Source organism: Tyto alba, unplaced genomic scaffold, assembly GCF_018691265.1.
Source record: "Tyto alba isolate M040663 unplaced genomic scaffold, T.alba_DEE_v4.0 Super-Scaffold_10, whole genome shotgun sequence".
NCBI lineage: Eukaryota > Metazoa > Chordata > Aves > Strigiformes > Tytonidae > Tyto > Tyto alba.
Window position 1 is genome coordinate 19,155,416 of NW_024881262.1, and position 16,805 is coordinate 19,172,220.

Here is a 16,805-nt window from a genome sequence, read left to right on the forward strand (position 1 = left end):
TATTATTTATACATTAGTTGTGGTTAGAAAGATGTTACAATATCTAAATAATAGAAAGCAAGACAGTAATGTTTCAGGAACTGTACACTCATTCGCGTTCCAAAGAAAAGATAGATGCTTGTTGAACAGCTATCAGAGAGCAGCCAGTTTGCTGCAGGTTCACATCCTTGTTCCCTTCTCAGTAACTGACCGTCTGCTTACTCAGGAGACTTCTCCAAAGGAAGGAAACCCCCTGTCAGTTCACTCCAGTCAGCGTTCAGTCTCCTCAAAATTAACCTCCCCACATTTGGAGGACTACAGCACTAAATAAAATAAAAGCCTGTGATAATCTGTGCCACCCTAGGAAAAGCCCAGCCTCTTAAACCCTCAGTTTGAAATAACCAGTGTGAATAGTTTGCCAGATGTGCTTTATTCCAGAGGATTACAGCTTTTTTCTAATTTGGGGGATGTAAAATTTTGCACACAAGCTGGCCATTTCTCTGGATTTGTGAAGCTTGAGTTTACAAAATATTGGTGCAGCATGTTTGCACATAAAACTGCATATACACTGGGACCAAAGTCAGAGATCACAGATGCACTGTGTTGTTAATTTATGCATGCAAAATTTGACTGGGGTTGTAGAGGCCTCTGGTCAGTCTTGTGTTTAAGGCCTCCAGCTTCCTAAATCCTGGCAAAAGCTGTGGAAAAAAATGTTCTAAAAATAAAGCTAAAAAAATCTAGTCAACATTTCCAATGATTGTCATCTATCTATGTGTATGGGTAGAACTCTTGAGCTGAAAACATATACGGCTTATTCTGCATTCGGGGTATCCCTCCTTTGCTCAGATGTACAGACACTCTGTTCCAGCCCAGTTTGCAGAAGATACTACTAAGTCTGGTCTTGAAATTACAGCCAATATTTTATTGATTTTTTTTTTTTTTAAAAAGTTCATTATGTCTTTACTGTAGACAGGTGTCATATCTTTTTTTTTTTTTTTAATGCCTTTAGCTAAAAGGGTGGGTATGATAGCTTTTTAAGAAATAATGATGCAGGATACTATTTGTTCATTATTTCAGACACTGAGTGAAGACTATCTCTTTTCTAGGCTGAAATCTTGTACCCTTTTTATGTTAATATGTAATTTCATATATAGTCCCCTTGAAATAATTGGATTGATAAAATAAAATGCAGCCTGAATAGGAATAATATAATGTAGTGCCAACATAAAGTTGTGCCGTATAACGTATGTAAATGGTTAAGACATATTTTGGTGATCCAGTAATTATTAATGTTTGTACATCAGATGTATATTTTAATGTAAACAGGTTCAGAGGGGAAAACAACAACAGTATGGAGCAGTGTTTATAGATCATCCACAAACAGAATGAAAGAGAAGACCTGCTTTTTTTTTTAAAAAAAAAAAAAAAGAAGAAAGAAAGAAAAAAAGTGCTGCATATACAAATCCTCAATCAGTGTGAATGGCATTAACAAAGGATTCGTTTGAACGGATTAAGTGGCTTATCACAGCTGCCTGGTGAGTTTTACACTAGATTTTTTAACTACAGTCACTGAGATATATTCTTAGCTATTAATTTAACAGTAATAAGAAATCACCAGTTAAATCATTTGTAGCCTGGCATAAATTTGATAAATCTATATGATAATTGATTGTATTTGATTTTGATTGCTGGTCTGTAAGTTTATAGCATTTAAATTCCAGGTACTACACTATTTAAATAGTAGGAAACAGGAACAGTAATTCTGACACTATTTTAAGAGGAAAGATAGTCCTACATTCTAGTGATGAACACTATTTGGAGAATAAAAAGTAATAACCAACTTAAATCTGAATACCTGTTCCAGAATAATTTTTCAGGTGAGGGAGAATTATTAAATGTCATGAAGACAACTTTTAGGGACTATGATGGAAATACCTGCTAGCAGCTGTGGCAGGAGTTCTTTCTGGAGGAACATGATCCTTAGGAGACGATTAGGATCACCACAGCCTGGAATTTTCAGTGGTGTGTGGGATCAGTGATTCCATGTCTATAATATCTTCTAGGAAAAGTCAATCCAATTTTCCTTCTTTATAAAACCTCATGCACCAGACTCTTTAGAAATGTGAAATGATGGTTTTCTAGCTGGGAATCTGGCTCAGCAAATGTACCTTACTTGAACTTGACACCCTCACTTTTGGGCAGTCTTCTGTTGTGCTAATACACCTGAACTCTCTCCAATGTCTTTTTCATGTTTATTTGGTTTGTGCAAACCCAGGCTGCTTGTTATTCTGGTGTTCCCAAATGTAGTAGCCTTCTATCCCAGCCAGCTCTCCAAGGTAGCTCTTCTTGCCTTTTTTCTGTGTTATTTGTGAATGACTCACCTCTCGCAGTCTTGTGCTGATTTCAGTATACTGATGACATCTTCCTGGCTTCAGGAGACAGGGACTTTGAAATGACAGAGAACAATCTGGGAAATGCATTCCTGCTGTTTATGACTGGAAGAAGGGAAGACTGTAGTGTTGTGCATGAAGAACAGCACCATCAGATTTCCATTTCAGTTGTTCAAGGGCTTCATGAGAACTTGGCATTTTCTTAAATGTAAAATAACTCACACCTGGCCAATGTTGATACAGAAAAAAATATTTATAGAGACTGTCTGTAAGTTCAGAAGTTCAGAAGCAAAAGTGGTCTTAAATTAGTAGCAATAACAGAAGAAACAAATGCTATTTTCTGCTGTCTGGCTGAAGTGTTCCTGTGCAGTTATATCCCTTCTACACAAACTTATTTGATGCATTAAAGGATGAACTATCGGGATGCACAAAACCTCTTCACCATTTACTGTTGTAGCTGATCATCTGGCAGTCTCACATCTTTTAATCAGTCTTTTGTTTCACATTTAGCAAGAGACAGGATGAACTTCTGTCTTCAGCTACCACTAATTGTTTTCATAAATATTTTGTTTCTGTGAAATATGTGTTTTTGAAAAAAGGTAGCAGGCAGCATGGATTTTTAAAAGGGTATAGAGTAAATGTACATAAATGGCTAAAATATGTTAAAATTGTCAGTATTGAATTTATCAGTATATATCAGTCCATATACAGGTTATATAATTTGCAGTTTGAATCTATGAATCATGAATAATCGGGGAGAGTAACTATGGGTTTGCTGGCACAGTTCTCAGTGGTCCAAAGAGTAGGCCATGTGAATACCAAATTAAAAAGAGAAGTTGATCTCAGTAGGACTTTGGAAAATTTAATAAATGCCTAAATATTTGCAGGCTTGGAGTAATTTTGATATACAGACTTAATGACAGCTTGGAGAATAATACACAGTAGTCTATACATTATGACCATATCTGATTTATTATTTTATACCATGAGTGAGCACCTTAGTTCTCATTAATAATTAGTACTACTAATAATTAATAATAATGCTTCCTTCCTGTATCGCTGCATAATTTTGGGGGTACTTTTTTGTTTTACTTTATCCTCTTTTTTTTTTGCATGTAGAAATCATAAAAATCATGATTTGAACTTTATAATACATCACTAGCAATGGTTAGCATGGAGCTGTGCTTCCTCAGCAGCTGCTCTGACATTGTATGGCTATTTTGGATATTGCTTTGCGCCCTGCCTTCTCTCACTCTCCCTGAGCAAAAGAAAACAGCACCAGCTAACTCATTTTGGGGCAGATGCAGATCATCTCCATCTCTGCTCAGTCTTAACGCCATGGTATCTGTGGAGGTGTGGAAATCTGTCTGGAGTGGTTCCTCTCTGGCCATTCCTAATTGTGAGACTTGAAATAAGTTACAAAGGGGAAGTTACAAGGGCTTTTACATTGTCTTATTCATGCCAATTTGTTTGTACTCAGTCTCACAAATCCAAAAAGACAAATATATGTGTATCACGTGCTGACTGTTTTACTGTATAATCATCCCAAACAGGACTTAATCATGTGTACACACTTCTCACTTTTTAGAAGCTACATTTTTGTGCAGGTTGGATGTTTGAAGTTTAGTTTTAATTTAGCTTTCTTCTTCTTTTAAATCAGGTGGCTGCTGATTGTTTTTTCAGCACAAGAAACTGATGGGGTAAGTGACTGATATTTACTTTAGCCAGGTGATAGATAGGATGGTATAGTTCAAACAAGTAACCCTAGATACACCAAAATGACCTATGGTTCTGTGGGAAACCTCTGATGTTTCTTTCAGTATTTCTGCAGTTCTAACTTTCCTTTCTGTTCCTGTTGCTCAGCTTAACTAATTTGTAACTTTTTCCTTTGGTTACTTCTAAATTCTAACCTTGACATCTTTAGATGCACATAAAAAGATCTTCCTCATGCACCGAGTCTGTCTCCTTCCTTGTGAAGTCCCTTTAACGGCTCTGCATTATAACATATATCAAACTCTAGTTTTCAATCCCCTCTCTGTATATTAGCCTAGATCTTAAACTGGATCCCCTGTAAATTCCCATCTCTGAAGCCAAAATTTCACGTATAATATAGTCTCAACATCTACTTTATTTTCCTCTCTGTACTGTCCTCCATATTAATCTTACATTTGCAATGCCCTCACCGAAGCTTCTTTCAAGTCCAGCCTCTTTCTTCCTTCCAGATTTTTAAAACCTCTCTTTTTTTTTTTTTCCCTCTCAAATTCATCCCTTTTTAGTTGAACTGTTGAAAATGGAAATATTTTTAAAAGTAAATGTGTTCAATTGGAACAAAGGGTAACAGTTTACATGTTATTAGAAACTTGCATTCCATTGGAATACCAGTAGAGGCAAGTTTTTAATAACTAGGTGAGAGACTAGTGTGGAGTAGATTAGTAATTTCATGGGAAATCCAGTATGTGAAAGAGAAGCAGTCTGTGAGAGACACTATCATATCCTCTCGTTGTGAGGTTTGGGAGTACCAGATATTCTAAAAGTATTGGAAATAAAACAGAATTTTTCCTCCTTATGTAATACTTGTCAGTATCTTGTTTTCTTCTTGAAAAACTGAAGTATGAACCTATAGTGTTGTGTTGGTTATTAAAACCAATAGCAAAACAATGTTGACCTTGATAAAAACGAAATCACACTGAGCAAATACTTTTATGTTATCACTGTTTAGTTGTTTATCTAAATTATTCTTAAATCTTTTCAATCCTTGTCATCCTTTTCAAAACAACTTTGATAATTTACACAATTTTGCTGAAAAAATAATGTCACCTAGTGGACATTCCAACAATCTGAATTCATAAATATATGTGGTGTGTATTATTGGTATATGTTTAATACTACACTTTGGGAAATAGAAAAGAATAATACAATCATGCTCGCTTACCACACAATAAATCTACTGAATTTACATTTTGGTGTGTTTTAGTTTCTCCTAAAATATGCTTTTTTCCCCCCTCATTGCAATTTGATGAAACAAAGTAGTCACTTTTTTGATATTAAGAGGGCAATGACAGAAAATTTTAATATAAGAAATAAATAAATTAATGGTAGTCAATGCATAATTACGCCATGTACACACTCTTTTTTTCATTTAATATACAAGAATTAAATACAAGGCTTTATTGCTGAGTGGGCTTGTTGTTCTTCAGCCTGTTTTGCCTTTTATTATTTAATTGTAGTTAAACAATCTCCTAACCTAATGTGATGGGTTACAAATTTCACATTAAAACAAATTAAATTCTGACACTGTTACATTTTTTTTCTAGATGCAGCCTATTTCCTTAGTTGCATTTAGCTGTGTTTTTTTCATTACTTAACATAACTTGCAGGTGATGTCTTTCACCTTCTACAAGCAAAACAGTAATTAGCTTTTGCTTATTGCTTCTAGTTTGCCAGCATGTTTATGCTGATGAGAGGTCCAAGAAGGTTAGGAGGATCTTAAATGTAGTACTGATGTGTGGATTCTGTTAGGCAAGCATTGGAAAAGGTTCATATGTGTGAAGCTGAAGGTCTGCACACTGATGTTTGCTGCTATGCCAAATTTCTTCACCAGGACATTGCCATGTGGGTATGCAATGGTAGCCAAATCTTTTGCCTTAAAAATCAGCTAAATGAATAATATGTCCATTTGACAATATTTGATGAAGTGATTGTTGTCTGTTGCATATTGATAAATACATAAACTTTTAATTTTTAGGGAGGATATGCTTATATTGACCCATGTGGGGGACAGGATTGTTCAGTTTGTCGGTGCTTTCCAGAAAAAGGATCAAGAGTAAGTGATGATTAGAACTAATGATAATTACTGTTGTAAATACTGTTCATTTAGTGCACATTGCTGTTCTTAAAAACCAATATGGCTGACATAAATCAATAAATCAATATTCAGACATAAACAAGTCTGAATATAGCAAAATAGCATAATTCTCTCACTGGTATGAAGTACAACTGTCATCAAAGGAAGTTAAGACTGTAGACGAGTTTGCTTGTAAATTATGTTTGTAATAATTGTGGTGCCTTTTTTGAGTTAAGGATTCTTTGAGATCTATCTAGTAGTTAGACAAAGGTCATTCTTAATATATATTAAGTTTAGAAATCTGTGTTTTCTACTGAGAGTTGGTTAAAAGAGAATGTCTATGCCATTTACTAGTTTTATGAGAACTTAGGTGTTTCTTATTTATGTGATTCTTGAAAAGCTTGCAGACTTTTGTTTGCTTAATGCATTAAGTATAAAAAAAAATCTGAATTGTCTTTGCCTTATAAATAATTGTAAAACGTTGAATGAAGTCAAGACATTTTCATATTATATACTAAAATTAGTAAATGTGCATGTTGCTGTTTGTTAACTGAAATATGGTAGTCATGCCTAGTTTCTTATCTTGGCTATTCTTTCTCAAAATACACATCTATACAGTGATAGCAAACAATTTAAACATTCTATGAGGAAAGGATTTATTTAGATACATGCCCTGATTAGTGAACTGAAAAAACGTCAGTTAGTGATGGAAATTATTTTCTTTCGAAGTACTAATGTTAAAGTTTAGGATTAGAAAGCTTGAACATGGTGGGTCAGTTTTTAGAAGAGCTGCACACCCCATTTGTTTATGTACAACCTGAGTTGCCACACAAGCAAGACACACCTTTTCCTTCCTGTCCTTCTGCAGTTAGCTGGATGCTTTGCTGTGTCATGATCACTGCCCTGGTGTCCTTGGATCCTATCCTAATCCTCCAGGATTATGTCTATATGAAAGTCCCCCATGCTGTAGGATTTTCATAATAGGGGCCTAGGATGCGTCTATCTTTGTAACACTGTGTTAACAAAACGGCATCCCAGGAAAATTATTTTGACTAGCAGGATTGCAGTGTCTCTCAGCACTAACTGAATAGACTGTTTTGGATACCAAAAACCAGATCTGAAGTGCCATTTAAAAACGACTGACTGTAAAACTAGAGAAAATTTCCCTGATTCTGGTTCTCTCTCAATAGCCTGGAAGTTCTGAATTACATGTCCGTTATCAGTCAATAATAAATACTCACTGCAGTCATTATGGCTCTTTCCTAAGGTAAACTGAGCTATGTTTCATGCATTTGCAGCTAGTTTTTTAAGTAATTCCAAGGATCTGGACATACAGGCCAAATAAAAATGTAATAAACATTTCCCCAACAATTCAATACCATTATGTAAATGTAAATCTCAGAATTGTACCATTTTCTGATACAGCTCTGAAATACTGAGGGATGAAGTCTCTCCAATATAATATGAGTTTATATTTCATGCAACATTTCTATTAATCTATAAGCAAGAAATAGACTTACTTATCAGACCCTAACATGAAATACAGCTTAACTAAACACCACTTCAGATAGATTGTTGCAAATATTTTCTATGCTAATGTATGGTGATTAATTATTCTCCATAGGATTACTTAATCTTTTTTTTCATCCTAGAATCCCGTTGATTTCTAAACTTTGCTGTGTTCTGCCTTTACACTCTGACACACTAGTTTTGCTTTCCTAGCTTTTGTGGAGACTACCCATTACAAAATAAAAGGTTTGTTTATCTTATTGTTAGCTTCCTAGAATGCAAAACATCTGCTTTATCTACTTTTCTGCCTGAATCTTGCTCCCAGGCTAGTTCTTTGGAGTTTTGTGTCTTCCTCAATCCAGTCTTTTAAGTGCAAGAAATAAATGATCATTGCAAGCTTCTGGCACTGTATATTATGCAAGCCTAAAATTTAAGGACTGTACAGTTTATTAAATAATCCTTCCCTCTAAAGAAATTGAGCTAAGGGCAACAGTATAAATTTGGTTGCCTAGCACCATATTTTTTCCTTTTTTACTGTTTAGCACAGGCTAGCTGTCAAAATTAAGGATAAGCTGGCCTCCTCAGCAAACATTCGCTGAAAGCACGAAAAGATACTAGAAAATTCACGTACTTGCTAGCAAAAGGCAACAGAGCAGTAATCTCATCCAGACCAGCTGGAAAGCCAACCTTATAGCAGCCCTCAGAGCTAACAAGTCTTCATTGAGCTCTGTTAAACCAACTGCAGTATCAGGGGCTTTTGCAGAGGCTGAATGAGAAAGGCAGCATCTGAGTGAGCTACATCAGTATGCGTATTGAGTTACATTGAGTTACACAGACCAGTCCACCTATTTTTTATTTTTATTTTTTTTTATTTTTTTAACCTCTTTTACCACAGGGAGTCAGATGTAGGATATTCCCTTCATGATCTTCCATTGAACATGGTAATCTAAGAATTACAGGGGAGCAAGGGCAAATTGTCTCATTATTGTACTGCTAAGGTATCATCTGTGTTAGAAACACACAAGGCCAGACCTATTATGAATTGATTAAACGTTTTATTCAAACTCTTCCAAGAACTGCAACCAAATCCTTCATTAGACTAGCTGGAACATGACCATTCGTATGTTATTCTGAATCTTTGTTGTCTGAAAACTTCAAAATAGAGTTCCAGTTTCAATGGAAAGTTTCTGTCAATTTTTATCTCCCCTAAAAAAATGCACTGAGGAAGAAGCTATTTAGGAAAGCTGCTCATTGTATCTTAATGTAGACTTTGTGCTAGATAGATGTCATAGGTCCAATTTACAAGTTAGTTTAACATCTGAATAAGAGCCCAACCAGTTTGGTTCGCAAATTGCTCATAGTCACTTCTCTACATCCTTTTCCACACACTATTGAAAAGGAGATTTTTAGAGAACTCCGAAAATCTATCTGCTGATAAAACGGCAGTTGTATGGTTTCAAAGTTAAGGTGTGCCCATCTGATAAGGGTTTCACTTTTTCAGCAGACTGTGAGGAAAATACTGTTGCTAGTTTCATTTGAGGGATTCTTGTTTACACTATGACAGGTATTTGATGACATTGACATTTTACAGATATTAGACTGTTACCTTCCTTTTTAGACTTCCAGTGGAAGCACTGCCCACTGGAAATTTAGCTAGTAAAGTGAACAAACAGGTTATTTCTGTTTGGAGCAGACTTACAGTCCTTCCATAACAAAGATTGCTACTGAAATTAAGGTAGAACTGAAGTCTTAGAGCTGAAATAAATTAGCTCTGTTTACCTGTAATTACCAGTGACAAGTGAAGTGTGTTCACATTTTACACACCTAAAAACACTGTAAGCTGCATATGACATAACTGTAGCCCTTATCTGTAATGTCTCTCTACTAAAATAGTAAAAAAATATGATAATAAGAGAACAGACGCTTAAACTCCTAAATATATTTAGGTTTATGAGTCAAGTAGAATGGCTATCAGGAGCATAGTATGCTCTGAAGTTTCCACAGGAAAGTAGGACCTCAAATCTTGCCCTGCTATCTTTGACATAATGACCTTCCTTTCTACCCATTTTGTTGAATGCAGTTTAAGTATGATTAGTTAAAGCTGTGGTTACCAGGACAGTCTAAGTAAACTGTGCAGCTGACTGTGAATGCAATGGGAATTAAGACTTTGCCTTCTAGTTGCCCATTTGAAAATCTTTTAAATGTCAATGTAGAAAGCCTTCTTCACTGTAAATGGACAAGATAATTGAGCTTTTTAGCTAGAGACAAGATGACCATGGGAGTAAGAAAAGGAAATTGCTGTGGCCATACTTGAATGTATTGAAATTGGGCAAGTTGGAAGAAGAGTAGAAGCAAATAGGTGAACTTCTATTTAATGTTTACATAAAAGCAGTATACTTATGCATTAGTTGCTATACTGGGTTTTAGAACTTGTGTACTTGCTGGTTTTTATTTCTCTCAACCTTAGATAACTGCACTATAAACAGATTTGCACTACTATTCATTAGCAAGCAATCACTGTCTGAAAAACATTCTAGTCACTGTTGCTGGTACTATATCCCATTCTGATATCATGACAGCTGTCCACATCACAATGAAAGTTCAACTTCTGTTTAATTGGGATTACAGCCTTGTTGGAATTCGTTTTCTATTATACTGTTTATCTCTTGATCTCATGTCACAACTCAAAAGGACTCTTTCTTCCATTGGACATCACTAAAATGTGCTGTTGAATCTCTTTGTGTATACTGTATGCTCCTATACATATTAATTTAAGAACAATAGAACAGATAATGGAGGAGAAAAAGTCATCAATAAAAGTATATATGCCAGTAAACGTTCTACATGAATTTTAGTGCCAGCCTAGAACAACTGAGACTTTCTCCTGCCTCTTCTTACCCAGGCAAGATGTACAGTCTTCCTGTAGGAAGTAGCAGTTAATGCTTTTAATTAGAGGCAAATAGCAATTTAATTGTTTTAGATTTTTTTCCCCCTCTTCCTCTTTGGTCTCCCATAAAGTCTGTGATTTTAATTTTCTCCTGATATGTCTAACAGAGAGTGAAACCTTTTCTCCATTTCCTACTCCTTTGCTAACTTGGGAAGTCATTTCCTTGATAACTTCTGCAGTGTTTTATCAGAGGCCTCCAAAAATGCTGGCTGCTCTGACAGAATTTGGATAGTAAAAAAAATGTCTGCAGTTAGCAGTGACCAATTGTAAACCTGTCCTGTGCCGACCCCGGAGTTTGATCCCATTCAATTCCTTTGGCTTTGTTTATAGAGTTAAGTAGATTTAGAAAGCAAACGTCTATTCATGACCCAACCTGATCTAGCTTCAGTGAGATCACGTGAACTGCCTGGAGCAAAGAGAATAATAAATATAACTCAGCAAGACCGATGTTCGTTCTTTTGCAGATGAAGTGAGTGGCCTATTTTCAAACTAGTGTAGGAGAGAACCTAGCAAACAGAACTCTAGGAGAAAGGTCTCACATTTTCTGGCCTATGAGGTGTAAGGACTAAGTGTTCGCAAGAGATATTAAGTCAGTTGTTTGTCACAGGTAAGCTAGAAGGTCAGCTGAGGTATACTTCAGGGCAGTGGGTTAGAATGGTGAAATTTAACACTATAGTAGGTCTTCTGGCATCCCTTCTCTTGTAACATCTCTGTAACAGATCTGGTGGGTTGTCACATCTCCCTAGCAGATCCTGTGGGTTAACAGAGTCTGATTTACAGCACAGGGTAAACATATTTAAGGTTCATTAACTGAGAAACTTCAAATTCTGTATGTTTTGGGGAGTAAGAGACATTTATTAAATCACACTTTCTTGCATGTCAGTATGCAATGGCAGTTTGTCATTCACGTGGAATGTCCAGCACTTGATTCTGAATTTTCCACCTGCATACTTAGGAAATGAATATGTAAAAAACATCTATTTGATCTCAAATACATATGCTTAGCTGAACCCACTATCAGAGATGTATGCACACTAGCATCTGAGTAAACCCAGATCTCTCTCACCATTTGCCTCATAATTGTTGACCATTTTTCCCAGTATATTAGCTACGACACAGTTTTAAAATAGAGTCTCAAGACCAGTTATACATTTCTATAGTGTTTCAATTGCATTTCACTTACATATGCTAAGAACCATAGAAAAATGGACCTAGAGAAATAAACCCCCTAAATCTACGTCTGAAGCAGACCACGCATTTTTTTTATAACTGGGCAGAGCAGTAGGCACTTCTCTGGCTCCAGAAGTTAGGATTTGAACTGGTAGGGAATGGAGCCTGCTTACCAGAATGTAGAATAGGAACAGGATCACTCCAGTCTCCTCACTGTAAGGTCTTTCTGAGCCTGTTCCTCATACACTATGTCCAGCTATACCATATGTAAATTAGAATTTTTCACGTTAGACATGTTTCTAAATTTTTCAAAAGCTTTGGTCTTGTTCAGTTATCCCTCCTTTTGATCTTGAGCATCTTTCTTTCCTTAATACTTTCAGTTCCCCTGTCCCACCATACTAAAATCAGTGTTTTTCTCAGTTGTTGCAGATTGGCAAGCTTTTCCACATCAGGCAAGACAAAACTCTACAAAGTCATTCTTTTTCATAGATTTGAATGAACCAAAAATTGCCAATCAGCCACTCATTTTAATAAAATGAACCAGAGAAAAAGTTAATTTTATTTTATTAGCTAATATGATGTTAATTATTTGTGGTCTAAAATGCTCTATTTGCAGCACTCTGCTTTCAACCACTCATAGTGTTTCTTAGAGTTTCAGTGCCAAATTACCGCTTGTTCAGTGTTTGTTTAACACAATAGTGACACCCACTGGCTTACTGAATACTTTTTCTTTTCATGGTTCCACAGAGTCAAAATGCAAACCAACTTAAGACATGAAAAATGTTTTCAGCACTTCACTGTGATTTGTTGTGCTTCAGTGAAGTATCACTGTAGATACTAAACTGCATCATCAGGTACTATATTCCTGTAGCACATTGGATTACTGAAAAATATGCTAAAAGAGCATGGAATTTTCCACTAGTTTGCAGCATGATTCAGATGCTGAGAAAAGTCAAGCACGAAGAGTTATTATTGCATTTAATCAGCTCAAAATTTGACTATAAAAATGAAGTTACCTAATTCTGAAAAGTCATTATGCAATCTTCTGTTTCTGAACAAACTGAGAATAAAGTACATGCTGTATACTAGTCTGATCCTCACTCACTGTTTTACCCACAGTCACAGAAAAATTTGCTCTATTAAGGACAAGAGAGTGGGTTTAACACCAAGTTCCATGCTTTCTCAGATTTATCTCATCTTGATAAAGTTAATATTTAGAAGGTTTATTTTGGAGCCTTCACTTACAGTGAAAATGGTTTTGGTCCCTGTCCTACACAGTTAGAGTGGAGGAATGGAAACTTCCCAGAATGGACACCCCTACAAGCCCTGGAAGCTGGGTCTTTGCTGTGTAGTAGACCTGCTCTTCCAAAAGGGGAGAGGACATGGGTGGAGTTTAGAGTAGCAGCAGATGCTTCCACCTCACTAAGCAAATTACAAAAGAAAACATCTGCCTGCAAGTGCTTTTGTGTGCACTCCTCTTTTGCCCCCAGAACTGCTCTACTTTCCTCCCTTTCTCTGTCCTGCTCCTGGTAAAATGAGAGAGACTGGTTACAAGCCAGAGTCTACTGCAGAATGAAAAAGGGCACTATGTTATTTGCCTACAGTCTGATTCTGTGAAGTTGCTGGGCATTTTCATTTTTGTTCATGTGAACAGTAGGTAAATGCATTTCACATGTCATTGGTACATCCACATAGCCTCTCACATGGGGTACTGTCCTAATTTAAGGCAGTAACTAGACTTCTTTTGACTTTCTTGATAATGAGAAGCAAGACAGAAGTCACACTCTAATAGCATGAACCTTTTTTTTTTTTTTTTTTAATTTTCAGTTAAGACTCATTCAAAACATTGTGCTTTCAGACAATTAGGTGCTCAGGTCGCTCTAAAAAACAGGTGTTCTTTGGTGTCTCTGGCAACCAAAAAAAGTAATTCCAAATAACCTTGACCATTGCCTTTTCTAGACAGTATTAAATGCTTTGCTGCATGATTCTGAAGTATTTGCAGTCTTAGTCATAGGAAGCATGCTTAATTAAAAAAAATATAGTCTTGTTTTGTCAAAAGTCAGTTTCTTACTGAAGGTCAAGCCCAGGATATGCTAAAATAACACACCATAGTCTTGGCATGGGTAGTTCCTGACCTAGACAATTAGCAAGGCATTGAATCCTAAAGGAATTTATTGGCATCAGATGGCAGAGCAGGCATAATATTCTGTTCATTTTAACTGAGCTAATTTGTCATTTCCACATAAGCATGACTACCTTCATCCTCTTTATTTGTACAGCTGTCCTGAGACTGTAATGCTGTGGTAGTCACATTGGATGGGCACAAATAATAGATGTGATAATAGATGTTATGACATGGTATCAGTTTGGTCTTAACAAAGCTCCGAGTCATTATCAGTCTTTGAGCTGAAAGAAAGAGAGACAATCCACCAGCTTCACATGGCATGCTAAAGTTGTATCAGCTGTCAAACCTATTGTGAATTCTGGATTCAGTGACTCTGTTTTATGGCTTCACTACCTCCTACTGAAGACATAACCATGGAGCCAATTAAATTCACAGGGTAGCAACTAAGACGTTTTATAAGCCTAAAGGACTATATATCCTGGCAGTGTTTATTCATTAATTATGATGAATAATTATCATAGAATTCACATAGTGTCTCAGCTTTTTTTCTGAGTACTATCAAAATCATGTTTCTTCAACTGTCCAAAGGATATAATAGGATTTGAAAATCTTCTCTTTCAACTCTTGAATGCAGAGCCTATAAACTATGAATGAAAAATATTACAGTTGCTGCAGAAACTTCTTGTCAACAAAATGCATTGTTAAGACAAAGGCATTAGTGAGAAATATCTTATGTGGGCTTTTTTCCTGCTGATGAATATTGCATTTTGCATGGTAACAGCTAGTTCAGTGTACTAAAATAAATATCACTTCCAGTAGCGTGAATGGTTCAAACAGCTGTATTTTACTATGTTATTAGTCTCATTCATTTCACCTTTCTTATACTCAAAATTATGCTTTAATTAAAGTGATTGCCGAGTTGTTGTTTTTTTTTTTTTTTTTTATCCAATATTTAAAGGGTGTAATAGCTGCTTTAAGAGTACTTAAATGAATAAATTCTGTTTTACAACAGAGGATATACAGGGCACTGCCAATGGACAGGCTGCAATTGTTCATGCAAGCAAATACTCAAATTAAACACTCAGAATCCTGACTGTTCATTCATTGTTAATAAGGATACAGAATCAGCAGATTTTAATACTGGTAGTCCTTAATTTGCATAATAATTTACACTGCTCAAATTATAGTAGCAAGAAAATGGTAACTGTTCCTGAAGACAACGTGTTGATTCTGCCCTGGAATTTTTGCCAGTGACTTCACTGGAAAGAGGATCAAGGTTTAAGTGAGAGGAGCCAGTAAGACAAATGGAAAATGAGTCGTATGAGGATACTTTTTCAGGTAGTCCTTATTTATAAATGTAGGACTTCTTTTCATAGCTGCTGGACTGAATTCCTGTTCATAGCTTCAGGGCCAGTGGTGATCCAGTCCTGCTTCCAGTACAGCATAAGCCTATAGTGTGTTCTTGTTCCAAGCATGTAGTAAGTTACCTTCTCTTTACTCTCTTTTTTTGCTGATTTGATTAGATGATGCATACCATACATATTTTCAATTCATGTTCAACTGTCAAATCACACTGATTTGATGGACATATTTTAAAAGACAAATAGAGAATAAAGAAAAAGGAGAAGAGGTTTGGGTCCCTGCTTTCAATTCACAAGATTTTTTTCAGATAGATTCAGTCTGTTGAAATGTTTACACTGAGAAGCAAACAATACAGTTTTGTTGCTTCAACATAATTTGACTCCTGAAGCTAACATACCTCCTTACACTCACCTTTGATTTTTGTCATTTTGTTTTCCTTCAATCTATTCATAGAAATAATTGGATGGTCTGTCACTTCTGTGAATGTAGGTTGTACGAAACATCCTTTATTGCCCTCAAGTGGTCTTAAATCCATGTGCTTTTCTCAGGAATGCAACAGGACTCCATTTTGCTCTCTTTTTTAATAATGTGGTATAATTGATTGATGGATTCTGAAAAACAAAACAAAACAAAACATTCTTAAGTTGTGAAACAAAACAAGTTAACCTAAACAAAGATAATGATAGAGCATGAAGACCTGTAAATACGTAAGATTTTGTAGGGTGAAAGTGTAGACAGCTCACATGAAGTCTGATCAGAAAGCTTGCTTTATTCAGCACTCTGCATCTATGATTTAATAGTTGTTTAGCAGCACAGAACAAAACCAGCAACAAATCCAAAGCAATTCCACACCAATGCTATAGACTGAAAAATCCAGCTGGCATGGGAAATATTTTTACTTCGGGAGAATATACATTACCTTGGAAAAGCTGGTAGAAATCCATGGAGATGGTGTGTATGGTACTGTAGGTACAGATACTCAATTCAGAGCTATTTGTAGATAAATGACCTTCTGCAACCTCTCAAATCATTGTAACATTATCTGTTAAAATTTATATTTCTGTAAATGAGTTGTCTGATAACTATGCTTTTTTTTTCTGCAGGAAACTGCACAACTTTTAAGTAAGGCATTAAGAGCTGAGCATGATGATGGAAGATATGTGAGCTAGAAAAACTTAAGATAATTAGCATATAGTGTGACTTAAAAGAAAGAGGGAACTTCTCAATTTGTTCTAATTGTGTACAAAGTCCCTGCATCTAAAATGAGCCATCACTTCTCTGGTGGCAAAAATATGATGCTTAGTGGAAACTTACGCTTGCAGAAGGTGATACTTACATTGGTAGACCCAGGAAGACTTGCAATTTATCCCTGACATCTCAGAGAGTTGGTGCTGGAGACCTGATGAAGGTGAAACAAAATTGTCACCTTGAGCAAGTTGTTAAATTTGAAGGTTGTGTTCCTATAGCATCTAATGCATG

General features: G+C 35.9%; 1 protein-coding gene across 1 annotated transcript in view; it reads left to right on the forward strand.

Moving 5' to 3' along the window:
* Positions 1-16,805, forward strand: part of COL4A4 (collagen type IV alpha 4 chain) — a 78,772-nt gene that overhangs the window by 4,181 nt on the left and 57,786 nt on the right. Inside the window, exons 2-4 of the mRNA XM_042799850.1 lie at positions 1,306-1,514; positions 4,030-4,069; positions 6,115-6,192. Of these exons, the coding sequence (XP_042655784.1) occupies positions 1,459-1,514; positions 4,030-4,069; positions 6,115-6,192 (174 nt within the window). The 5' untranslated portion in view covers positions 1,306-1,458. The remainder of the gene's footprint in view (positions 1-1,305; positions 1,515-4,029; positions 4,070-6,114; positions 6,193-16,805) is intronic.